The sequence below is a fragment of the Varroa destructor genome, unplaced genomic scaffold, assembly GCF_002443255.2.
Source record: "Varroa destructor unplaced genomic scaffold, Vdes_3.0 BEIS01000003.1, whole genome shotgun sequence".
In the NCBI taxonomy this organism is placed as follows: Eukaryota; Metazoa; Arthropoda; class Arachnida; order Mesostigmata; family Varroidae; genus Varroa; species Varroa destructor.
Window position 1 is genome coordinate 13,164,746 of NW_019211456.1, and position 26,984 is coordinate 13,191,729.

The window sequence follows — 26,984 nt, forward strand, 5'->3', positions numbered from 1 at the left end:
GCGCGACCGACCGCTCAAGACAGATAGACATAGAAACATAAAAGCGGAAGGATTTGCGGAGGACCGAGAGGTCATATTCGCTAACGTTGTGCCTGTGTTTTTCGTAGTCGTATAACAGAATACTAGGACACTAGTTCACTGGTATGTTTACTGCTGCTAATGTTGTCACGGCTACATCTGCACACGTTACAATGTCTAGCTCCTCGAAGTGAACGACCAGCAACAAGCGACGTCATTACACGATAGCACGATTTGAAAACGAGGCGCTATCTGTTAGTTCGCTGTATTTGATGGCTCATAATTACAGCGTTATTGTAATGAAGGAGCTCCAAACGAAGAGAACCATAATACTGCAACAAGGCTGACGACAGGCACGTTTTGTAGGTGAACCTACGCACACAGATATCTTTTTTTATCATAAACTGAAGACAGTGAAACCAGTTAGTCACTATTGAGCGTAGGAAAATACACCTATTAACGAACTAGATTTAATTATCAACTAGACGGATAACCTATTAGTCCAATATGGCGTGCCGAGCCGCGTGTTGCAGTTGATGAGTCCTGCAGTTGTCAGTGTACAAGTCAGGATCCCTGCAGTGATCAGAAGTGAAGACAATCTTTCTACAAAACTATGCTACTGCATACGCAATCATCTTATAGTTCTGACGTCGGCTATGCGTTGAGTTTAAAGAGCCGAGCACGCATTTAAAAATCTAATTTATAACCTTGACGCTTATGCGTTGAGTAAAAAAGGCATTTTTGTCTTTTCATTCAGCGTAATATAAATTCTAGGGTCGTAGGCCTTGTCCTGCACCCTTAGTTACATTTCCAGTACATTCCGAATTTTGCGCTGGTTAGCTAGTTTGTATAGGTCTTCCACCATACTGCTCCTTTCATCAAACATCCTGTACCTTCCTGTTCTCCACTTGTTCGCTATACACAACTCCAGCCAGCATATACACAGCTGAGAGAAATCACAGATAAACTATTGGGCCGGGCATAAGCTCAGTATTTTCAGTGATAGGTTATTTTTGCCCTTAACGAGTTATAGTTTATAGCGGAAATTTGCACTAAGTTTGATGAACCCATAGCATCCGTCGAACTCTGTTTTGTTTTTTAACATATGGCTTGATAATTCACGAACTTGAATCACTGATGCCAGATGGAGAATTAGACATAAGATAAAGCAGACGGTTCAGATATTTACTGGGGAAAAACAAGACTCAAGTGTTGTAAGAACATATAACAATTAACTAATAGGCTCGAACCTTGGCTGGATCCAGTTTTGTTCTGTTAAGTCTTGACCAGCAAACTCTGTTCTTGAGATACGTGTTAATGGTGGCGATTAATAAATGTAATAATTCAACTTTATTAAAGCTCAATGAAGTCAGTTAACGCTGCGTACGTGCGATCGTTTCAAAACCAGCAAGCATTTCCCTACGGCATTCCATAATCGTAAAGATGCCATCATCACCCGAAAGGCTGCCACACTTATCCTTCCATAGTGAAAAAGGACATTAAATAGGTGATCCGCAGGCGCTCTGACACGCTCATTTTTGACTCACTCTTCTGTGCAGAATGGGATCCATCATAGTAGAAAGGCATGTACAGTAGATCCCTTTATGGCCTTGGTCGTGACGTTTACGTTGTGCAAATATTTTCGAAGTATGTGTTATCATATTACGGAGCTGCTTTCTACCGGATCCGTAGCCGTAGGTGTAAGCGTATTTACGTGTAGATCACGACTATTCGTTCCAAGAAAATATGCGCCGAAAGGCAAGTGTTTCCATCTATCAAACATTCTGTGCGTTTCGTTTTAGCAGCTTAATTTTTTGTCCGCGTGGCGTTTCGACCATCCGAAAAGTCATCCTTATGCGTTGGCTAAATAGAAAACGGGAAACGTAATTTCAAACAAGTGGGACATATCTTTCCCTTAAGGCATCTTGACTTGCGTCTTGTAGTTGCTAACGTCTCGAGAGTGCACCGCTCTGGCATGCAACATCACGCTGTTGTCGACTGGCACGTTTTCTGCCAAAAAGCCGCAGAAAATACCGGTAAAAAGGGCCTGCACGAAGGAGGTGATAAGTGAAACCTCCACATACAAGTAGCCATCATTAGTACCAGTAGCGAATCGCTTTTACAGCACAACAATAATCGACCTCACGCCGCAAGGCTTACGGTAGCAGAAGTACAGGGCCTACAAGACTCTCAGTAACCTACCGTACCCGCCCGACACGAGCCCACAAATGACTATTCTTCTCAAAATTTCGATCAGATCTTCAGCGTGAAGTCGAAACTGCTTTTCGAAACTTTATAGACTTGATAGACACGAGCTTTAAATACATACAGCTGCGGAATAATGCGGTGGGAGAGAATCGTAGATAATGACGGTGCATACTTCAATTTAGAATCAAAGAAATGAAAAAAAGCTTTTCGCATTTTCCACTGAGCGACCTAATATAATAATGGTGTTGCTCTGCAATCAGATAAAAAAACATAAGCTGTTATATCCGTGAAAGGCTTGCGTTAACGATCTTCGAAATATAATTTTATTAGTTAATTTGTGTGATACGATTTCGAAAATGCAAATAAACAAATGGCAGTATACCGAAAAGACTTCTAAGCCGTAGATATACACAAAGGCTTTTATTCGTCTGGTATCGGCTATTTATGAGTGTAAACGAGGCTATGAAGCAGCATAAAACCTGAACCATCGTGAAAGGCTTTCTTGTCTCTATGCCGCACTTTTCTGTTCATTGCTCCAGCAAGATTTCTTCCAGTCGTCTTGTGTCGTTGGAGAGAGAACTCGGTTTCTATGTAAGACCCTGTTCAAAGCAAGCAAGGTTAATGGCTGTTAATATAACCTCCAGCTTTACCGCCTTTTAGCGCAAAGCTTTTCTTCTTGCTTTGGCGTTCGCCGATAGTTCTCGACGGGTAATACATTAATTCGGCTTCCTTCCGTGAACGGGTGTGCTATCCTATTAGCCACCATTTCCATTCTGTACAATCCCATGAAGCTCCGGGTTACGCTGCTGCGTTACAAGATACCTACTCCGCATCTTAAACTCGCCCGTCGCCAGTACTAATAAGTGTATAGGCTCTTCTTCTTCCTTTCAGGACGGCTGCTGTTGTGATAGACAGACGTATATTCACTGGTCCTATGGAAATTAGTGGGTTCGTCGACCCTATCTCTTACTAGCAAGTTGCGCCCACAACATGTATATCACATGCATGATAGCGGATGAAGCGACACGTTTTCTCTTGAAAGAAAAAAAAAAGTGACGGCGTGCTGCTTGTGCTGCAAACGACGACGAAGAGTTCTAGGAGGGAATTGGAATAATTAGACCAAACTTTACAGAATCAGGTGTGAATCATGAGCGAGGTAGATCGATCTAATTGTATATGCAAAGACCATTTTAATAGGTAATCCACTAGGTGCGTGTGTATATATATAAAATTATAGCGTAAGCCTAGATACTTTTTTAGAAATCGTGTGCCTAAAAATGTACAGCCATATGTACATGTCCTGCAGTTATTCACTTCCGTCTCTTTTTGTGTTGCAGCGTTAGATATGTTAAAGCAAAGATCTATACAAATAAATATATCAATTTCTGCCGGCACATCATTGTACAACCTACGTACAGTATCCTTTCGTACTTTAGAAATGAAAATCAGCCGTCATAATTATACTAAACAAGTCTGCACTACACGGTTATGCCACAAGGCACTTAACGCATACCTGCTATTGGAAATAAGATTTTGCGCTAAAAAACCCCACGATGACAACAACTGATATTTGTCGATTCAACGACAATGCTTCATTTCTGCTCCTTTTTATTTATCGTCTAAACCGACATTTGTACGTCTTTGTGAAGCTACCTTTTGCTAATTTCTTAGCAATAATAGAAATGCTAGCTTCATTTCCTTATTTTACGTTACTAATGATATTTCCCCAATAAGTAACGATTTTCCTAGAATCCACTCCTTTTACTGAGGGCAAGCCGGAAAGGGTGAGGCGCTTCATTGCAGTAAGTGTATGTTTGGCGGTGTCGCCATTCCGGCTCGTCAATGCACCAACTCTCTGATATTACACCTTTGTAGTCGGCGTTATCGTTACCTGCGTGAGTGCTAGGCTTTTACCACAACCAGCATCGCTGCCATCATTAGCGACCGCTGAGACGACCAGCGACCGTACGACGCTCTTCGTGTGTCGATCTTGTACGGCCGGCGCCTCGTTTCCGGCGTCTTCCTACCCTTCCCTCACTAGCTTCTTCGTCCCTGTCTCGTTCCCTCTGAGCTTTGTTCCGTTCTATCTAGCAGCCAGCGCTGTATCAAAGCGTTTCCATCCACTGCCGGGCTTATTTCAGCTTGTTGCGGCGTTGCTTTTCTCGATCTCTTTGCTCGATCGTAATGCATTAATATTAATATCGTGATTTATTGACGTAACTTCCGCTGTCCCTCGTTGTTCAAGTAGGCTTTCCGCTCGTTCTGCCTCATGTTTTTGTCCAACTCCCAGTTCTAGCTGCCGTCGCCTGTCGCTCCTTCTCGCCCTACTTTTTCTCTTTTCTGTCTGGCTCCTGGCCTATATAATCAAGGCAGTGGTTACAAAAAGGATAGCAGAAGAGCTAACAATTCCCGAGGCTTTTTCCTTTCCTACTTCTTTTAGTTCAACTGTCCCGCGTCATCCCCCCTGCGGTGGACGATCGCGTCGACAGGTAAATATCGGCTCAAAGAACGAATAAAACAATTGCGAGCTGGGAAACCGGCACTCGTTGTATCTCGTAGAATTACCGCAGAGTCTGGCATCGTAGTACCATCGGACCGAATCTATTCAATTGGATATATACCCAATGGTGGCCCACAGAGCGGGATGAATTTAGTCAAGTCGGTTAGTGGATAGCGATACTTCATATGTAGGTATAAGAATGAAGGGTTGAATAAAGCTGCAAATCCCAGGCCGGGCTGTTGCAAGCAAATGGCTGGACAACGCGTCGTTTAGCCAAGTACGTCAATTTTCTTAAAATGGTTCCCATTGTTGTTCAACTTGCCTTCCAATGCCCCACCAGCACGAGGGACTGGCACCGCGCGTCAATAACTTCTACAATTCTCTCTGCTCTCTCTTCTCCTCCCATCTGTGTAACCATTTCAACTTATGCTTAGCCTTCAACATTTGACTAAGTGGTACTTTCTTTCAAAATAAAGCTCACAAACCACAATTTCCTTAAGTAAAAACATTTTATCTAACGGTATTAACGTGACTTACATTCTCACGAGCCATTACTGTGAACTGTAAGATACCATGATTACTTTTTACACATTGTGTGGGTCCATACGCCCTGTCCGCGCGCATTGCTGCCTTTGATGGATCGATATGAAACAAATGGAATAAGATATAAATACGATTTTTCGAGTTAAATTGTTAAGTTATATCTTGCGTATTTATCGGGTATGATCAGCTATTTACAAAAGAAATAGTTTTTACTTCACTGTGTGGGTGGTACATCGCTTTGGGAGTCTGCTCCATGGTTTGCCCGATGCATTATTTTCATAGTATTTCTTTAGCCTGCTATATTCCATCTTTGGGTGCTAATTGACAAACGCTAACATAGATTCTACCTCTTCAACTCTATTTATTGCAAAGAATATTTGTTTTTTTTGTTTCTTAAAGGAGTATGATTAGGAACGCGGAAGGTTGCCAGATGTAAACTGCAGAGCGGAAATCTCATAGTAATCGTGGGCGGACAAAGGCTTCATGAAGACAATTTCCGTGCTGCTTCGGTGCTCTTGCATTCCTTTTCATGTGCATCTATTAAAGTAAGCTCAGTTGACCCGGCTGTACTGACGGCTTGAACAGGGACGAGCTGATTTTTGATCTTTCATAAGTAATTGGTGGTGGATGTCGACAGCTTCGCGAGAGGGCCTAAATGATAAATGACAGCTGATGTTAGACATGGACTAAGAAAGCTTGGGAGAAGCATGTGCCTGATTAAGATTCGTTACACGAATTCACCGGCCACGAACATACAGAAGAAGTGCCGTACAACAGCAGTACGCAGTCGCACAGGAAGAAGTCCAAACACGCGCCTGTGACGGCCAGGACGCATGGTGTAAACGCCAAGAACCATGGTAATAACTACGAAGCTATTCGTTAATTGAGTGACCCCTTGACAACGTTTCAGGAAGGTTGGCGGCATACGACTAGCAGCACTAGCCTAAAAACCCATTAAACCTCTCATGCCGTTTACCGTAACGTTTGTCAGCTGCTCACAGACTCGGCGTCTGAACTGTCGATAAGGCAGACACCTGTGGTTCGCAGAGTGGGCGAGATCCATGAAGCTCCCAGGTCACCGCTTTTGGTAGAATGGAGCAAAAATGGCGCTGTAAGCAATGTGGCATAAATATCTGTCTTATTTGCTAACACATCATCAACAACCTTAGTACTAGAAGCATCGTTGCCGTTGGCCATTTCATCAGAAGAAACACGTAAACGAATTATAATGACGATAATATTATCGCATTGGGGCAATATGCCTTGGTAGGTGTTTAGAAAGTACTATGACTTAGTCGACTAGTCTCCAATAGTGACTAACTGTATCTCGTTACAAATGAACGGTGGTCTTCAAAGACCTGTGCCCTTAAATGTTATCGGCGTCGATTACAAGGACTAAGTGAGCCTTAGGTCCGCAGACGAACAGGTGGCGGCAAACATTTAGATCTGATTTCGTGAAGTTATCACATCCGCATTATTTAGCATCTGCAAGTAACGTAAAATGTAATTTGTATAAGTAGGTAGAGTGCCAGGAAGCCTAAATACATATTTTCTGTATGTATCTTTGATGTAGCGCATGCCAATAGCAAACAACCGGTTGTCAAATAGGGTCCCTTAACTGCTTAGTAACTACCGGTTGAAGCAGATACGGTATAAAATCAAACTTCTCGAAGGTATTACCGTCGTATAGTAGAAAATCCTTTGTCTAAAATTAAAAAAAAACAAATACAGAATATTTGTTTTATTTATTTTGGAATGGTGACTTTGTTATGTCCTAAATGGTAGGAACCAGATAATTGGCGTCAAATAATATATGTCTATTGATAAAAGTAATTCTTTATTAATTACTGCTATTTTTTTGAGCCCTTGGTAACGTTCACTGTATGATTACCTTATGGTAAAAAAAGTAGTAATAAATAGGCGTTCGAAAAAGAAGAGTATTACGATAAACGAACGTGCTAATAAGGCTGGTGGAATAGGGATTTGCTGCGCTCCATGCCCAGCAGAAAAGCTTTATTTCATTCTCGAAAGGTCAATTAGCTATGTATGGTGAAATATAAGGGATAGGTCAAGAACTTCAGAAGAGCAGATCTTTATCTTCACAGCTAGCTGTTCATTTCTTACCATTTCTGGGAGTCTTGCTGCCCGTCGGCAAATTCTCACGTTAACCCGTATGAGCAGACCAACGAATCTAGCAACAAAAAAGTTATTCTTTGCAGGTTTTGGCATGCTCTGCATCGACAAACTGCGGTCGAGGCTACGGCCTCTTCCGTGCTGGACATTACAAACCAGCCTGCTTCGTAGTACGCTCGTGAGCACACCGGTTTTATAATGAGGTCCACACTCAGGTTGTAAAATGCCCTACTAACTGGACTAGCCCATGAAATACCTTACAAAGCGATCGGGTTGCCAGCCGACGTTGGCTCATAGAGCCTTACAGCTGAAGCACACCTAACACTGGTTACTTTGTGTAATACCGCGAGTTAAATGAAGTCTTCGAAGGTACATAATAGAGCTGGCAATCAGATCACAGTATATGCGTTATCGATACCATCAGTAGACTTCATTTCAAAAAAGCTAGAAGCGGAGTGCTAGAAATATATTTTATTGTAAAGGTTGAAGCAAATAGAATTGATCTATAAGCCAGCTGTAGCTGTTAGATATTGTGAAATTATAAAAGATAAATATAACATTAATGATCTATTGAATTTGGGCTAAAGCAAAACATCTCTGCGGTCAAAGTGTGAAAAGCTTTAAAGCTTCATCTTGAAGCTTGACTTCAGCTTCTTTTGCCTCGGTCAGTGTCTTTTTCACTGCGTCTTCTATCGTTTAGACAGACAGACAGCCCCACTTAGTGAACTCTCCGCGCCTCCCTTCCGCCGATGAACCGGGCGCGCGTCTGCTCGAGAGCTATTGTCACCCTGAAGTAGGCCCGAAGCCAGTCGGACCAAGCAAACGATAAGCCAAAGCTTTGCCTGCTTAGCACCCGATCGTAGGGGAAGGCTAGCTTTTCTAAAAAAGATTAATAGCAATAGCTGACAGGCCTGCTTTGAAGGAGTTTTTCCCCTGACTTAGTGTTAGGTAGTGGTTAGAGTTTCGTGATGCGGTAGGTAGAAAGCGGGCGTTAAAGATAGCATGACTACTACGAAAGTCAAGTTGATCTAGGGTGGTGAGACGAGCTTTAGGAGATCTTTGTTCGCACTGCCTTCTTCCGTGGCATAACTTCAAACCACTACCATCACTAAAATTCAGTTGTCTTCGATTGCTATTATCGAAAGCGGATGAACTCTTCCGTAGCCTCAATGTGATCAGGCCGCTACTATACAGTCGGCCACGAGCTCCATTTTCATACGCCCAGCGACCGCCCTGTGAGAGCGACCTTTAACTGGATTTCGTCCCATGTCTCAACCCAGAGTCCGAGAACGGACTCTTGACATGAGCTAAGTATGCTTTGATTATTGGTAATAATGGGCTGGATAGTGTTTCTAGGTCCACCGATCGTGTTCACCTGTCTCGCTTTACTATCCCGATGATAACAGATGCCTGTTAAGCAATTGTAAGATTTTTCTATCTCGTGAATAGAATTTTTCGACAATATAGGTTTTTTGCGAAAGAATGGGTAAACAAGCCAACAAGAAACAAGAAGCAAGGGACACGGTGATTCTCAGCCTCTGTGTCAAAGCGACATATGTTTCCGTGTTGCAGTCAAATTCGAAACGGGCAAACTGGTGGATGAAAAGATTGTTGAGGGAGCAGCCAACAAAGTTTCCACTCGTAGCGCTCATCACAGTGTCCTATCCGTATCTTTACTGTTCATTTTGATGGGAATGTTGCTCATATTGAGGCAGACCAAAAAGGAGAGAACAAGTCTAAGGAGAAAAGGTTAGCGAAGGAAATACGCTAAAGATGCCTGTCGCTCCGGCAGGAGGTTTTCGGAGCTTGTGCAGCAAGGCGCGCCGTGGCCCGGATTCTTACTTCCCTCGGGGTACACCAACACGTTTTCACGACGTGTAAAACTGCCTTTGCGCCCGACAAAACAGATGGCCGGTCGAAATATACCGAAGAAACAAAGACACTTTATAGGTACATAGGTCTCCACTCATTCGCTTAGCAAGCTGACTTGCTAACCTTGGCTTTGCGTAGGCCAGTGTTGACAAGCCGCAACAAAAGCAGAAGCATAGCGAGCTGCAGAAGTTTTTGCTTCCATGGAACCCATGCACGCAACAGATTTTCTCAAATTGATGTAACTTCGTAGTATTCAATATACCATGTATGGATTAAATGTAATGGCGTTATACTATGAGTATTCAAGTACTACTTATATTGTACATCAAATAATGATAAACCTTACACTGCTATATTCCGTACTGTTTATGCAATGAATAACGGAAAAATCGAAGCCAGCAAAAAACATGATTGTTATCATCTGTGTTTTGCGAACATTGGCATAGCTACTTCGACGTCTTGTCCTTCTTGGCCTCATCTAAAATTTTTATAGTTTTATCTATGCTAGAGATCTTCGTAGCTGATAAGATTTCCTATGTGAAAGGGCAGTTCTCAAAAACAGACCAATTTTTCGGCCGACAAAACGCCAGGCTCCTTTTAGTTTCGAGAAATGTGCAAGCAAACGTTAAGGATGATATGTTCTGGACGGCATTTTACGCCACTGCCTGTATCGAATCATCGTGCCTTGTTATTGTATCTATTGTTAACTAGGTTCAGTCATTCTTTCTGCCATTTTGTATTCGTTCTCGTTCTATCACATGCTGCTGTTTGTGATGATTCAGGTAGGTAAGGCTTGTTTGAGCAGTAGTCAATAGAAAACATTATACCTGTTGTTTCATTTGTCCTATTTTCTTGAAACAACACAACTGAATGCAACTGTTCGTTCGCTCACGTAAGATACTAAATAGTAGCTATTCGCGTCCAATTCATCTCCAGATAGTAGCTTCTTCATATCAACTGTATATTTGAACGTAACTAAGAGGCAACCGGAATTAAAAAACAGTAACTTATTTACGTTGCAATAACATTTTCTATTGTACTTCCTAAGATACGATGCAGTAAGGGTTCAAATTTCTCGATGATGTTCCTATTCCCAATGAGCTATGAGCCTATGCAAAAGTGCATTGCTTTTTGATTATGGGTAGATTTTCTTTTGGGATACTACTAATGCGAGCGCAAAGACTTTGCTTGAGTCCAGAACATGTATGATAGATATGAAGGTCAAATGTTATGTTTACTGGGTAAACAAAATGCATTCAATTAATGGTAACATCACTTTAGCTCGCTGTTTCCTTCTACTCGTAGATACACCCGACGATTTTTCGACCACAAAACTCGGCCTGGCGAACATGGCATACTCAAGACGATTAGTTCCAAACGCGGCCGCATTTTTAGTCTCGAAGAGGTTCGAAGCTACCAACGCGTTGCGATGCCCGCTAATCGTGAAGTGGTATTTGACATTTTAAGGAACTTGTCGTTTTTAGCACGAATGGCGCTGATAGTCTTTAGGGGGTCAAGTGGAATAGAAAAAGAACGCAGACAGGAAGCTAAGAAAGTAAAAGCCACAGTCGCAAGTTTTAACGGAAGGAACTACACACGGATCGTATGAAACCGACTGCATCCACCTCTAAGGCTCTTTTGTCGACGTTTGCATTTTTCAATGTTTCAGTTGATATTTTTACAGTTGCACACCGTTTGCAGCGGCGAACAAGTGGCAGCTTTGTCTCGGCTGGAAATATTTCTAATATGCCAAATAAATTCTGACGTTCAATTTATTATGGAATAAAATTGGTCGCACAATTCATACCTTCCCACCCCAACAGTTGTGCTATAACAGTTATCACAGCAAAACATCATTTCACTGCCATGTTAACTATCGCAAACATATATAGAATTTACCCTTATGAACTTAAGAATGTCGTAGGCTTAACCTAACTCCTCCTGTAACAACATTGATAACTGCAATTTTCGAAGGGAAGTCGTTGCCGTGTTTTCGTATACTTTTTCAAAGACGAAATTAGGCGTTACCAAATGCGTTTAACTTCGAAGCAACAAGTGGTTCCATAAACGACTCAGGAGTTCGAGTGAGCTAGCTTGCTTAAAGCGAAGAGACAGGCGATCTATTGGGAAAGACAATGAAACATCTGCCACTAACCAACTCCTTTTCATTACCGCTTGCCATCCGTTCAGGAGGTCTATAGTATTTTCATGGGAGAAAAACCCTCTTTCTAAAGGTATCTGGTAGGTAGGCGGTCTATAGGGGTTCTGAGACAAAGGAAAAAACCATAAAGGCTCGACTTGTGTTCTAGCCAACGCAGGAACTAAAGAAAATTAGGGAGGTCGACGAATCACTTTGGTTAGTCCTCCTGGAAGCGTCCTCTCCTTTTTTCGACCCTCTCAAAACCTTCGCATTTTTTCTCTAAGCGACGGGCTTGTACTTCCTTCACTAGAAAAAAATGCCGAAAAAAGGAAAGTTTGATCTGGTTCAAAAAAAACTCAGAACTGTCAGTTTTGTCTCGTCTTATTCCTGCCTCTAGCTTTGTCCTGCTCTTCAGTCTGCAGCTTAAACAAAATAGTGTACTTCGATGGCTCCATCCACGGCCGATACACTGTCATAGGACCGAAGGATAAGCGAAGGACAAACGGAGACATACATTCGACCCCTGCAAACGTGGCTACTTCGCCTGTTATACGCTGCGCTGCAAGGAAGCGGGTCACACAAGGGAAAGTGCAAAGGGGACGAATGCCCGATGGAGCCAGCGACGACGCTTTTATCAAAAATTTTCCATATGAGATCGGGAAGACGAGGATTCGAGCTGCTTGAGAGATATACCGTGCCCTTAGGTGTCAGCCACAGAAACAGGAACCGGGGACTGGAAAGCCTTGAACTGTCAGCTATTCTTATGCCGGCCGTCATGCACTTCACGTACGTCCGAAGAGAAGGGAAAGGATGGAACAGCAGTGATCTCTGATTCGGCAGATTAAAGACGGACAACACTTATGGACGGATAGAATCGTCTCAACGATATATGTAGATGTACAATAGAAGATACGAGGAGGTACCGCGAACCCATTTGTCGATTAGCTAGGTGACACACGATGAAAAATTACTCAGCACACCGATAAATCGGTTCATAGTAAATTACAACAACACGAATGGATAGTAGTAACAGAATAAAAGGCTTGAAAGAATCGAAGGCACATGCTCATATCGTCAGAGCAGCCTTTACCAGTATATACATACTTACGCGCGTTACACACGAAGGAACAACGCGATCATATCTCGGCTATAACGATCCGAAAATCGTGGAATTTAAAGAAGCCAAAGGCCAGAATCTTAATGTTTAGTTGGCACTGACAGGCTTATGGGTCACACTTTTTATCCAATAGCTGGCCTCACACTGACACAGTTCACATTACTACGCAAATATTGCCCAGTTAAGCTGTTTTTGCCTAAAAATCATTTCGATTAACAATTTAAACACATGGTACAGGTATGTAAACGTTGTGACGGTTAACCCAGATCAAAAGGATTTATAAAAATTTATTTTAACTGTCAATAGAAACTGTAATATAAACTTCGAAAAACTATGGGAATGTAAGTTTGCGGAATGTTTTGTATGAATAATAGTCATATTTTGTATACAGTTCGACTGCCATAGGGCGACATGGCAGCCCTTCGTCATAGAAGAACACGTGGAATATATCCTCTAACTTTGCCCTCATTGTGCAAAAACTGCTGTCTCTTTGGTAAATATTGGAATCCTTTTAGGGTTATTTATGAAACATAACATACTTAGATATAGTCTTTGTCATAGCGCACCGCTCCACGTGGAACCTGCATGTCGATCAGGTATTGTCTCACCGACACAGCAAACCTGCTAAATAAAGCAGTCAAACCTCCCCATATAATTTCATTTCGAAAAGTGACCCCTTAGCTTCTGTATGTATATATTTTCGTACACATACTGCACAGTATTATATTGTTCGACTTTGAAGGCCTAGAGAATTACCGGATAGAGCATATGTTGCTTCTGCAGAAGAAAGCTTTATCGTTAGCTAAAATCCTTAAATGCACAGATACATTGTGCACGGTCGAAGAGGACTACCGGGATGGCACAGTGAGACGAATTCCACTGGAGTGTTGGAAAATCTTGACGGGTTCCGTTCAGCAAGAAACGAACGGGACAATGGTATGAATGGTAGAGATACCGCGAACGAAGACGGCTTTTGCTCTGCTAAAGGCCCGAGTATGGCATCAGCATGTAAGAGTTAGCGGCAGAACCGAAGATGTGAGAAGCGGATCTTTTCTTCGATGGTCCGTCACAGGAGGGGGTTGAGGCGGAAGAACATTCTGGGTTGCGATACTATCAAGTTCGATACGACTAGTGAAGATCAGGGCAGTCAGCAAGAACGACTCGATGCAGAGCGATGCGTAACCTTCGCGTAGCCGAAATACCCTTTTTTCTTGTTCTATCTTTTTTTGGATGCTTCTTTTCTATCGTTTCACATCGTACGCCTTAGAATTGGCATTCAAGTATCATGTATGAGTACAACATAAAGAAAGCAGGCAAATTTCGAAGCGATGTCTGCCTTATATCAGGTACCTTGTACGCGAACAGTGATACTCGCCCAAGCAGGCAGCGGCTATGTGCAAGGACGATTGCCATAGTAAATTCCGTACCAGGTCAGGCAACGGTTCGCTTGAACCCAGAAACAATTTATTCTCTTTATAGTGATCTATTTGGCCCGCTGTTGTTCACTCCGCGGCTCATAGCGATAGACAACGATTGTTTCACGTACCTTGTTGCGCCATTGTACAGATACCATCTACGTTTATTTAACTACACCTTTCTTCTTTCTTAATCCTGTTTCTTTATTAGGGCCTCTACGTTGTTTACCAAAGCATTTAGGATCGCATAGCGCTGAAGCGTTCGCATTGGTTTCAGATAGATGGAATCGCGTCACCCGGCCTTCGTTCTGCGTTGTTGTTCCGGATTCCATGTTTCTATTTTCTAGACTAGATTGCACATAATCGTATATATCTCACTGTCTAATAGATACTTGGCTCGAGTCAAATTCCCGTATATACCTCGAGACTCGTTTTCTGTCTGACCTGGCATCTCATAGGCTGAGTTAATATTTTGTCGTCTTTCCTTGCCGTTGTTCAATCTTCTCTTCGTTTACCGAGTTCGCAAATTTTAGAAGCTGCTCGCGACACCCGAGATGGACATGAGTACCGAACAAGTAGACAAAATAGAAACCTCACATGCGTCTAACAGAAAACGCGTTCTCTGGTGCGTTTTGTGTGTGTGATGCGACGAGTGTGACACATGGCTGGCGGCTGCGTGGCAAAGGGAGAAGGCTATTGTAAGGTCTTTGCTGGCTGAGGGATTCTCTCGAAATAAAAATGTTTTGCTCTTATGAGTTGTCTGTGTAACAACGCGATTTAGAAGATTCGTATCTGTCGAGCGCATCGGACAGTAGCAGCAGCCTCAGCGTCAGACGCGAGCAATGATACAAAAAGCGAACCCGAGAGAAGAGGAAGTAATTGAATATGCCGTCTGTACTGACCTCATCGTGGGATGCATACCGTCTCGTTTAGCGTCCCATTTTACAAGCGGCTGCAAACGACCCATTTCGAGCATTAAAAACAAGCCTAGAACACAACTCAGATGTCCCGGGCGTTTCCCTGAAAAGAATTTATGTATTTCCCATTCGAATACCCTGCACATAAACAGCTTCCATACAGTCATATTTATGTTTTCATGCACTAACTTTTCTTCGTATACTTCTTTGTAAACTGTGTCATGATAACTGCACTTGCGTGTTTCATATTTCTTGTGTATACTTGTTTGTGTCCTGTTCGGCGTCGATATTGCAGAATGCAGATCTTGCCGTCGCTCCGATGACGATCAACTTCGCTCGTGAAAGTGTGATCGACTTCACGAAGCCATTTATGAACCTTGGAATTCAAATCTTGTTCAAGCTGCCTAGCGGGATGCCGGTGAAGCTGTTTTCCTTTATGAGCCCTCTAGATACGTACATTTGGATGTACGTCCTCTGCGCGTATGTCCTCGTCTCGTGCACCATGTTCCTCGTGGCGCGTTTCTCGCCCTACGAGTGGAAGGACCCTCACCCGTGTGTCAAAGAATCCGGACTCATGGAGAACCAATTCAGCCTGGGTGAGTTAATAACTAATAATAACGATCAATATTAGCTCGGCAACAAGGATCCCTTTGTATTACAAGAATATGGTCTAATATGTTGGAATAAATCGTAGGCTTTCTGACAAATAGCATATAGCAGACAAAAAAAGACACTCAGTTTGTCGGGTTTAGGTCTTCGTGCATTTGGATATTCACAGTCCAAACATTGGCTTCCAGGTGAATACACTCCTTGAAAGAATTCCATTAATGTTCCGTTTAATGATACACTTACAGTTATTTAGCATTAAGTAAAAAAAATTTCAATGAGCAGCAAGTAGTGGCTTTTGAAATTGACAAACGACTCAACCTTAAAAACCTTTGAATAGAACTGTGTCCTTTTCTAAACAGGTTTGGAAGACATATTTTAGAGAACCCTGCATCTGTCCTCTGATTCGCTTTGACTTACACACTTTACTAAAACAGACAATTAACGTTTTGAAGAACCTAGTGCTTTAGTTGATCACATCTGCCTATCGGTCGCTTGCCTATTGCCTGACCTCGATCAGGCAAAATGTCCCACAATGCTGGGCTTTTCGATTCCGTCGCCTGTAAGATTAGAGGAGAGCGAGCTACTTGGGAGCGTTCGTTTCTTCTTATTTCCGTATCCTCTTTCTTTGTCCGTATGACGTTTGTCTACGTGTATCGTGAATCTTTTCCATAAACGCTATAGGAGAAAATGGGTGAGCCACTTCGGGTGAACCAAGAGAGCAAGCCGAGAAACATGTGCCTAGCAAAATGGCTCCCTTATTCGCCAAAAGAAAATTGCAACATCTCTTATATGAACACTTGATACGTTTGCATGAAAATCGTCTGTATCAACCACTATGGCCCCATTAATCCTTTCCTCGAAGACCATCTCTCCATTCTTGAACACGTGTTCCACACGCAGGTTTCAAGCTGACCTACTCGCTTCCAGTAGTTGGACAATAAACGCGCCAGCTATTATTTAATATTCAAACTGTCTAGCCCCGCGCTCACCTTATCCTTGAAGCTTCGAATCTTAAATCCTTGCAGTCCTGTGACGTGGCAAAGTTGCTGAAATAATCGTCACCATCCTCGCTTATGTTTACTCATGTCCTCTAGTGTTAACTGTGTGCTAAATCAAATTACGGACCGCCTGTATTTAATACAAGTAGTGAAAGTGGCTATAAATTCTACGATTTCTGCTAATGTCGCTACGGTCGAAGTCGGGCTTACTCTATCGAACGAAATTGTATAGCGACGATTCTCGCTAAGCGACGGGTTCCTTGTCTTATCAAATTGGGCCACAAATCGATGAAATGGAAGCTACTGCGACGCCGAAGAAAAATCGCCACGATCGACTGGTATTCTTTTCGTCTGGGTTTTACTAGTTATAAGTGTATACGTATGCCGAAATGAGGTCACACCGTTCACTCTAATCACCCGCTAAAAAGTCGATATTTTGACCATAAAAGCACTAAGTTTTGCATACGCGTGCTGGTCAAAGTACATAAGATATTTATTTTGTCGTCTTCAAGAGATTGACCGGTATAGGAAAATGGCAAATGGAATTGGGCAGAACAAGTTTAGCCCCTGAAAAACAGAAAGAGATTCGTTCGCCCATAAACAGAGCAAAGAAATGTCATACGGATTTTGTTCTGATAGCCGAACAGGGACTTTACACCATTTAGCAACACGCAGCAGCCCTTTTTATCCACAGTGAAACGGATGTACCGTATAGGCTTTGTTGGTATAAGGCAGATTATGCTTTTTGAAATAAGGCCATCACGCCTGACAGGAATAGCGCCTTATGACGGTTAGACGAAGCACCTGGCGACGTGCTAATTTAGCCTAACAAATTTAAAAATCCGCGTTTAGCTAGTTGTTAGTTGTTAACTAAGTAGTCAAATGGTGCAATATTTCACTTCAGAATCGGAACATTTTTCGCAAAATGCAGCTAATCGTGTCCATATATATGTATACATATGGAAGCGCTAAATCGTAATACCGGTCCCTTCATTATTCGGATCTATGAGTGTGACGTGTACGTTTCTGCAGCATTGCTGATAAATTCTTTTTAACGGAAGTTATTTAAAAACGATCAGTCATCAAAATGTCGCTACTACACACGTCGTCAGGTCGGTGCCTTTCCTACCCTTCCCCCACAAAAGCGAGTGGGGTGCAGCATCCATGACATACTTAGTTTTTTCTCCTTTGCCCGACGTTAATCGCTACCATCAAACAGCTTGCAGTTTTCCGTATCAGAACACTACATCAGCGACGGTCCCTCACCTAGCCTTCGCTACCACTTTGTTGGGTTGCGAAGCTGGGTCATAAAATTAGTTTGTAGCCCAGGTGTCGGCGCCGAGACCCTGTGAGACATCGCGTTCTGCTTGGACGCTTGCAAAAAAAAGATCATTAGGGGTAAACGCACAGTGAGGTTCTGTTTACAGGAGCCAGAGAGTACCTGAATATTGTAAATAGGTTGAGAGCCAGAACCACCGATACAAACATAGAACTGTGTCGGCAGATCAGTCAATACACATAGAGCCGTTTTGCCTCTAACACAACTCCCAGCAACAACGTTGCCGCACGTGCACACAAACACATACTGCAACAGCCTCTACTACTAGCATAGCTGTGAACATATTAAGTGGAACGTGTAGCACGTGACCGCTGATGGTCTGCAAACCATTCAGGCAGTCAGTCAGATTCCAAACGCCAATTGGACCACCAAAAAGCAAAAACTGACTGCGGCCCTTTTGGTGCCTTTATGACTGTCTTGATCAAAACATGCTAATCATTTCGAACGTTTCTTTCCGCTTACAAAACCCGCGATCCGGTTCCGACCGGGGTGAAGTTGATGCGGACCTGACCAACCTTCTTTAGGGGACACCAGATTTCAGTCGAAAAGGCATTATAGAAGATCCCATAGCAAGCTGCCATCACTTTGCCAGGTCTACTTTATTACTGCAGTTTAATTATTCGCCTACCTGGACGCACTGTTGGGTACAAAGAGCATTAGCAACCAGAAGTAAAGATCAACAACAGGAATTATTTAACTCGAACTCTAGCTAGTTCTCAAATGATTGCAAGTGCGTTTCCGCGAGGTTGTTGCTGAAATATTTCTTTTGTTATCTCGTTACCTTTGCCCCAAGTGTATGCCTCTATTTGGCGCCACAATAGGATTTAGCTGAGGAGAAGCCGGACTGCGATGGACACTAGAGAAGAGAGCTATTGTAGACTAAGAGGTACGTACCTTTGTGTCTGAGACCCCAAGTGCCCTGCGAAAATTCCCATTTCAGATAAGACGGCAAGTATAGCATCCATTATGTCCTTAACCGAGTGAGAGCCGACGTTGGCAACTGTTAGCCATGATGTGAACCCTTTTGCAGGGCTCCGTTGGCTGTTGTATCTGTTTTCCTGCTTTAACTCCCAGTTCCTTTCTTTTCTCTTCCACGCCCTCTTCGCTTTTCGTGATGTCTTCCTCTGTAGTGGAATGGCACAAACAGGAGGTCTTCCTTTATGCTGGCGCCATTGATAGCGTCCATGAATTCGCGATGGTTTTTAAGGGCATCTTTTTTTTTTATCTCGTTTTGTCTTTTTTTCTTTTTTAGCTATATGTGTTACCAATGCTATTTTTCCACTTCTCCTCCCACATATACACTTAAACATAGGGCTAAGACGGAGAAGACGAGAGCTGGGTGACTGGATCGTTGAACAACAGCGAAGGCAAATTATACCATGACCCTTTACCGCGGTTTGGCCCGCCGGACTTCCCATTTCGACGGCGTTCCGGCCTCCTTTCCGCGCTGGTCACCACGCCGCTGTGCGTTTCTTTCATGTCATAGTCTCGCATGCTCCAGCGGACGGCTTTGATCTCACGCCTCATTAGAACGCGCCAAGCGTGCGTGTTTGCTCAGCTCTGCCAACAATGGTTACCACTGCTGTTGCCACTGTTGTTGTTTCTGGATCGGCCGATGGGAGGTGGTATAGTACATCGGACGGCTGCGTGCCGATGATATTTGCATCGGTCACGGAGTGAGAGTTAAGCTTCAATGGCTCGGTTTGCATCGACTTCAACTGCTCATTTGACTTGTTGTCAGAACGCTGACGCCAAAAGCTGAAATACGTGATGCCGCGTTTGTTAGCTTAAACTCGTTCCAGTCAGCGTATCCTCAGTCGAAGCTGCAGCTGAATACTGAAGCCTTTGCGGTGAGCTTGCGCAAGGCTGTAGCTGAGGCCATGGACGATAGTTAATCGAGCAGTTAAGAAGATTCATCAAGGAGCAGCGTGAGAAATAGAAACGTGGGTTCCGATCAAAAATGACCTGAATACCTTTACGCCATAGGCAAATATGTGATAAAGTAAACAAGCTGTTCTCTGCTAGGCGATATGTTTAATAAACAGAACGAGCCCTTGTGATATCAAAACTGCTCGTAGACGAAAAAGTTGATTGGTGGATAAAATAAGAGATGCATTTTTAAAATGGCCTTTGTCTGTAGCATGGCTCAATTTAAACAAATGGTCTCAAGTCGTTCCCATCTCCCACTTTTCACCGTTTAGGTCAGAACGAGAAATAAGTTCACTAATTAATAGCTAATAAGAGTAAATAAGAATGAAGAAACAATCTCAGTAAGAATGATATTACTGTTGTTTTTATGTAAGCATACGATGCAAAATTATGGCTGTACTAACAATGAAAACTAACTTGGTCGGTTTTCAGTTATATGTTGTTTCTACAGCTCAGAGCCACCAGTTACTATGGTGGTATATATATATTTGATATGTTAGCAAAGCGTAATGAGCGTAAGCATCATATGCTAAGGTTTTACTTTTGTATCGCTTAGAAGAACGCTGAATATGTTTTAGCTCTTAGAACAGTGTATATATATATATATATATATTCTTTTTTTTTTTTTTAATATCTACATCAATATCACAACGTGCAGTGGGCCGTGATGGCATGCGAGCCTATGGCAAGAATACATCTTCGTGTCAACCTGAATATAATATTGTTAATATAACATCTATCCAAACTAGAAAATGAACGAAGCTGAGCTAAATTTATTCAAACTTTAAAAGCTTTTTGTCATTTACTCGTATTATTAATTGTTTCGGTTTTTGTTTACAGTTTAATTTTATCAAATTGTGACAAAGGACAAGGCAGTGACATCAATAAGGATATGTTAGGACATATCGATGCAGTCGAGCCCAATGGGCTATTCCAGATAACCGTGGCTCGCAGATAAATCGGATACGTATTGTTTGAAAGAGTTCTTAGTGTGTTGATACAATAATCGTTATTGTCAAGACGTCCTACGCCTTTTTTCTTTATATGTTTTTCAAGCGATAAGCACTGTAAGAGGCAAGGGTAAATCGACTGAGCACAAGACGATTGCCGCATCCGAAACCTAGAGGGACACTTTAGACGATTCTTAGGCGGACGGCGGCAAGAATGTGGCCAATGCTGTAGGCCATGTTACATAAGGAGTAGGAGTCATAAAGTGAACGGAAGCTATAAAGGGGATATAGCATGGCAGATGGCTTCATGTACAAATGGCTGACAAGAGATGCATCCATACTTCAGCTCGCCGCGATCATACCGACCGTAGAGGAGCTTGACAAAGGATATACATAAATCCAAGAGACGAATTATAAACAGTCATGCTAGCTAAAACAAGTCAAGTGAGTTTTTGTAAATCTAGTTTTGTGATCAATACAATCATATAATTCTTCTTCAAGTATCTCTTCAAAAACATGACTATCGAACAATAATTCTTACCAACAACCAGCTTTCTTTTTGCAAATTACTAGTGACATACTTAGAAAATTAGATCTTCAAGGATTATCCTCCGTTCTGCTACTATATAATCTACTAAAATTCATTCATCCACTAAAATATCCAAAACTCACAAAAGTATCTATCTTTGCTAACGTATAGCATCTTTCAATCGAAAACATTGACACTCTGATTAAAGTAAAAAATAGCTAAAACTACCTAATATAAGTGGTTGTCAATGTGCGTAAAAGTTCATTAAATTACAGTCGGCTAACTCGATGTAGTTAACCAGAAGTTCCTGTTTAGCTGACATTGAGAGTGCCTAGAATAGTACTCAACAGCTTTTTAGAGCCGCGTGCGTGAGACGCTTTCAAAATTGAACCGCAGGGTTACGTTCAAAAAAGCTCTCAAATTATCGCCGCCGTTGTATATAAATGTATGGAGGTCTAGTTTGTGGGAACAACTACATTACGACAATAGTGACATAAGAACACAGTTCACGGTCAAGCGTCTCCAAGTGAATATGCCCTGCTTTGCTCAATTGAATTACTTGAAACGTTAGTCTTAGGTCACGAATAAAAATATAGCAGGGCGAAGGCGTTACAGACAGCCCATCTATCCAAATGTTCCCGCTTGATGCGCTTGTTACCATGCCACATATCTTTTTTGCATTTCGTGCATTGCATGTTACGGCCCATAAAACATCTCGCGTTTACAAAAGGAAGTCGACTAGGCACTACAAGGTCTAGCAAGTATTTCAGTCAACAATAGTCGACGACTGCATTACACTGGAACATTTCAAACTCTCGTTGTTGTACTTTCTGTTCAAAGTACACTGGCCTTTATTTCCAGAGACCGCTTGCTGTGGGCTATATTCTGTGCAGTGGTTCTTGTCGCTTCACCTTGCTCGACCCCATTCTTCAAGCCCTATTAGAATTCACTTCGACAAAATCCCCTGTTCTGCCATCACGTACTATACATGGCGGCTGTCGCTAAACAAATTCCTAGCGCTAAAAAGTTGCTAGCTAGACATTTTTCTTCCTATTCTGATTTGTTTCTTCCACACACGAACATGGACCCTTTCCGTTCTTAGCTACTATCCAGTGGACACAATACCTCGTGAAGCCTCCATTCGTCAGTTCTTCTCATTCAGCTTTATTGTACCGAAGGGCGCCGATAGTATAACATAGCAGTTTTTACCCAGCTGTTTGTAAGACTTCGCAACTAAAACCCGAGCAGGCTGTCCTTTGCCCCATACCTTCTTCGTTTGGAAGTGGATGACGAGCATGCATGGGCCTTAAGCGTCGCGTGCCACACAAGGGTCGCCACTAGACGCACCTTTGCAGGGTTAGCCTTAGTGTGTAGGCAATACACATTCGTGAAGACCGACTGCTGGAGGGACCATCTCGTACCGGCTCTGTTTCCTACAAAGATTCCTGTTCACTTCCCTTTTCACCGTTTTCTGTTCGCAAAACGTTAATTCTTTCAATATGGGCGGCTAGTTGGCCATTGCACGTACAGCGTCTCGAAATATGCGTTAGTGCATGTGCGTGCCATCGTCCCTATTAGAAATAGCGAAAAGAGCGTTTCCGTGTTTAAGCGGATGAGCAAAAGCACATATGAACGGACGACGTAGCTAGTCTGGCACTGAGACCGAAGCAAAATAGCGCCGTTTCAAACAACAGATATAAGATATGAAGGCTTGAGAATAATTATAATAATAATATAATAACAATAATAAAGCGTCATGGCTCGCATACACGTCAGAGTAGACAATCGTAAGGAAAAGCTTTAAGTAGAGGAAGCAAGCACTAGTGGATACAACGACGCGACAATCCACGGCTGTGATTTATGTCTTTAGCAAAGAACAGTGTCCTGTCATCACCGAAACTTTTGCAGGTCTCTTTCCCTCTATTTTTGTACAAGAGGTTGTTTACTGTCGATAGCAACTAACGCCAACTAGCGATGCGAGCTTAATACCGTGCTTGTAAAGATTGCTTTGTCGCGAAACAACCCTGGGCAGTAATAGTGCTTATAAAAAAGTATTTGATGATGAGCTCAAAGGTCCATAGTCGAAAATGACATATTGGCCCTCCGCAGAAGACCAACTGATAAAATATATGGGTGGTCCTTAAACTTTTCTCATTTCTTCCGAAGCGTTTTCGTTTCTTTAATGCACGAACTTGACGTCACAGTTTGGATGTGGAAAAACTATTACTGAGTAAAAAAAGGCTGCAAAAGCCTGAAAAAACTATATTATACTGCAGCGAACCTCATTAGATCCCGAAAATCCACGTGCATCGTAGATCATAAGCAACACCTCAAATCTCACTGAAGTTACCTTCATTTTTGCAAAGAGTATATTTAATAGCTCACACTTAGTCACCAATAAAATGCAATATTAATCTTATTTTTGTTTCCTAGAAATTCTTTGTTAGCAATAATTAAAGCACTTGGTGAGCTATTGTTAATCGAGCGAGTAACAGCGAGAATTTTAGTATTCATTTGTGTAGGCTAGATTTGTTTTTCTAAACTAACATGGCCTATAACCATAATTAGGAAAAAATACAAATTAGATATATAACAGTTACTTGCAGGTTGCATAGTTGGCAATCTGCGCGAGGCACGGGGTTAATACCGTATACAGATTACCTTACACATACAGCCTATACAGTCGAGTTTCGCTGGAAGAAAATAGAAATAACATGGTTAGGATTATGGAAGACTGTGCAGGCGAAGCCATACTAGGCCAGATCAAGCGCAAACGCCACGCTGACCCCCAAAAAAGGATGACACCAAAAAGGCTGAACTCTGTTGCCTAAGGGCAAGAACCAGGAGGCGCTCTCGGGTCGTCGGTCGCTACCCATAGCGCCATATCCACTTATCTAATGGCCATCTCTGTCTAGGCCGATCAGGATATAGGAAGCTCCGGCAATGACGCTGATCTGCCTCCTATATGTTCTATGTTCGGCTCCTTGTTGCATTCCCTGACCACTTGACAAACGAGACATGAGGCACGGAAGTGAAATTTTAGGGATAACTTCCCCAGGGGGCGACCGTGTCAGAAATTCCAAATGATATAGGTGAAACTGGAGAGTTAGCTGACTCGTGAGACGTTCCGGATATTTCTTCGATAATCCCTTTCTACAAAGAGTACAGCTGTAAATAAATTGGAGAAAAAAAAGGAAAACGTTTGACACTCACAAGAGAGACGAAGCAATTTAGAATAAAAAAAAACAAGCAGCATGGATCGTAGTCAATTTAGAAAAACCCACCTAGACAAAGTATCATGTGGTCAAAGTTGCCTCTACATTTGTATTGAATATATACGAGCAATTATCTATAGGAGAGTGTGTATACGCAGCGGTTCTAGCTATATGCCCGCTTTTCTGAATTCTCAGCCAAAACTTACATTTGTCCGTTCGCTTCTTATCTATGCATTTTGCAGGCAATAGTTTTTGGTTCACGATCGTGACTCTGATGCATCAGGGTTGCGATTTGAACCCGAAGGCAACATCGACACGAATGGTAGGCACCATCTGGTGGTTCTTTACGCTCATTTTGATCTCGTCGTATACAGCCAATTTGGCGGCCTTCCTCACCGTCGAGCGCATGATCACTCCGATCGAGTCCGTTGAAGATCTTGCCGATCAATCCAAAATTGCTTATGGAACACTCGACTCCGGATCAACGATGACTTTCTTTCGCGACTCGAAACTTGAACTCTACCAGAAGATGTGGAGGTAAGTGGCTGCGAGATTTCCACGTGGAACAAGCTGATTTTTTTCTTAAAAGTAACAATACAGTTTAGCTTTCAAGTAAGTTTAGCTTTTTAAGACTAGAGCATATGCCTACCTTTTAGTATAAAAAGCGTATGTTTTATATTGTTACATTGCACACATTTATAGTGCATGCATTCAACCATCGTAACTCTCAGGGTAGGCATTGTTCCCGATCTGTTTATGACTGATTACGTTATATACGTCAATAGTCAAGTCATTTTTTATCAGCGATATTCCGTGTTTAGTGTATCGACGTGTACTAGAGACAAAAAAGACGTTTTCCCGGCAACCAACTAAATGAAGTGGGCACGCGTACACGTCTAGACAAATTTGTGTGAACTACCAAGTTCTCCAAAAAGAAATCATCATAAGAAGTCCGACAAGGCCAAGAAGTTAGCAAGCGACGAATATCCGAAGGACGAAGTGGTGCTTCAATATACTGGGCTCTCTTTCGTACAATACAACACTACCGCCAGCAGTATTTGCAACAAATCTTCTCTTCCTGTTGCGGAGTTCGCCGTGACCGACAATGCGCCTTTCTGTTGAATACTAGGCTTGATAAACCTTGCCGTAAAGCAAAAGGCTGATTTTTTTCTTTCTCTAAGGCAGAAAAAATGGACAGCGGGAGGTCGGCTAAGCTCGGACACGTTGAGATACTGGCAAAATGAAGCGCTTCATATAATGCATTTTTTCCTTATTGAATATTCTGTACAACAGAGGAACTTGGACTCCATGACTGTAACCTATTCTTTAATGTGTACATTCTAAATCGAGAACTGTGCATCCAAAATCGTCTATACCATCTACGCTAAACGGCATAATGTGCCAGTATATTTGGTTCAAGTTAGACTAGAATTCATAGAATACTGGGATTGGGCTTTTTGGTCAGCTAATGATTAGCTGAATTAACTATAGGTCATAGGGTTATGAGAAAAATATGGTGAGTCGCCACTTTTATAAAGCTACGACCTTTCATAGGTGAATAAAAAGGAAACTGAAAAAAAATTGTAGTAGGGAGCTTTTTTTGAAAAAAAAAACACGGTAGGGAGATTTTTCGCACACCAGGACGCCAGTTGATTCGAATGGTCCAAGCACTGAAGAAACGATCGAAGTAGATTCAGCATTGGAGCCCAAGTACATAGCTGGAACTAAATGTCTTTTTGTATGCCTAGATAGACATGAAAATAGGGTGCTTTAGCTATATATATGCTTTAGGTACATAAATATTCTGTCAGTCATTGGACTATTTGTCGGTGGAAAACGGGTGATGTGCTACAAACGAATTTGCGAAAACGATAAACGTAAGTACGTGATCACATTAAGCATTATTGCAATAGGAACATCGCTGAACAAACGACTGCCAAAAAAGAGTAATTTTTATCACCAGCAACAAGGAAAGAAAATCACGTCTGAATATCTATCAGTGACTGGGCGGCTTTATATAAAAACAAAAAAAAAAAAAAAGAATAGAATTCCTATGTCATTGGGCTTTGTACAAATGGACACGTCATACAGATAGATATCTATGGCTTAATTTCCTTGGTCAACATTATTTTTCAGATATATGAAAAACCGTCCTACCGTATTTGTGAGCACGTACGAAGAGGGCGTCGAGAAGGTTCTCGAAGGCAACTATGCATTCCTCATGGAGTCCACGATGTTGGACTATAAGGTACAGCGTGATTGTAACCTAACGGCCGTCGGTGGCCTACTCGACAATAAAGGCTATGGCATTGGCACCCCTATCGGGTCGCCATGGAGAGACAAACTTTCGTTAGCCATACTCGACCTCCAGGAGAAAGGTAAGTATTGTGTATTTACATTTTCACACATGTTTGGACGCTTTGAAAAAAGCTTCTGTAGTGTCCGTCATTGTGACATAATGGCATAGCCAGTTATTGCCAGCCAAAACTGGGTGCCTTATTCACGTATCATAAATATCGAATAAACCAAACACATGAAAGACGGTCGACACA

At 42.3% G+C, this 26,984-nt stretch overlaps 1 protein-coding gene across 2 annotated transcripts in view; it reads left to right on the top strand.

Annotated features, from left to right (window-relative positions):
• Window positions 1–26,984, top strand: part of LOC111248405 (glutamate receptor ionotropic, kainate 2-like) — a 315,895-nt gene that overhangs the window by 210,879 nt on the left and 78,032 nt on the right. For both annotated transcript variants that reach the window (XM_086985510.1, XM_022800707.2), the window contains 3 exons: window positions 15,159–15,459; window positions 24,675–24,969; window positions 26,569–26,810. In XM_086985510.1, the coding sequence (XP_086841636.1) occupies window positions 15,159–15,459; window positions 24,675–24,969; window positions 26,569–26,810 (838 nt within the window). The remainder of the gene's footprint in view (window positions 1–15,158; window positions 15,460–24,674; window positions 24,970–26,568; window positions 26,811–26,984) is intronic.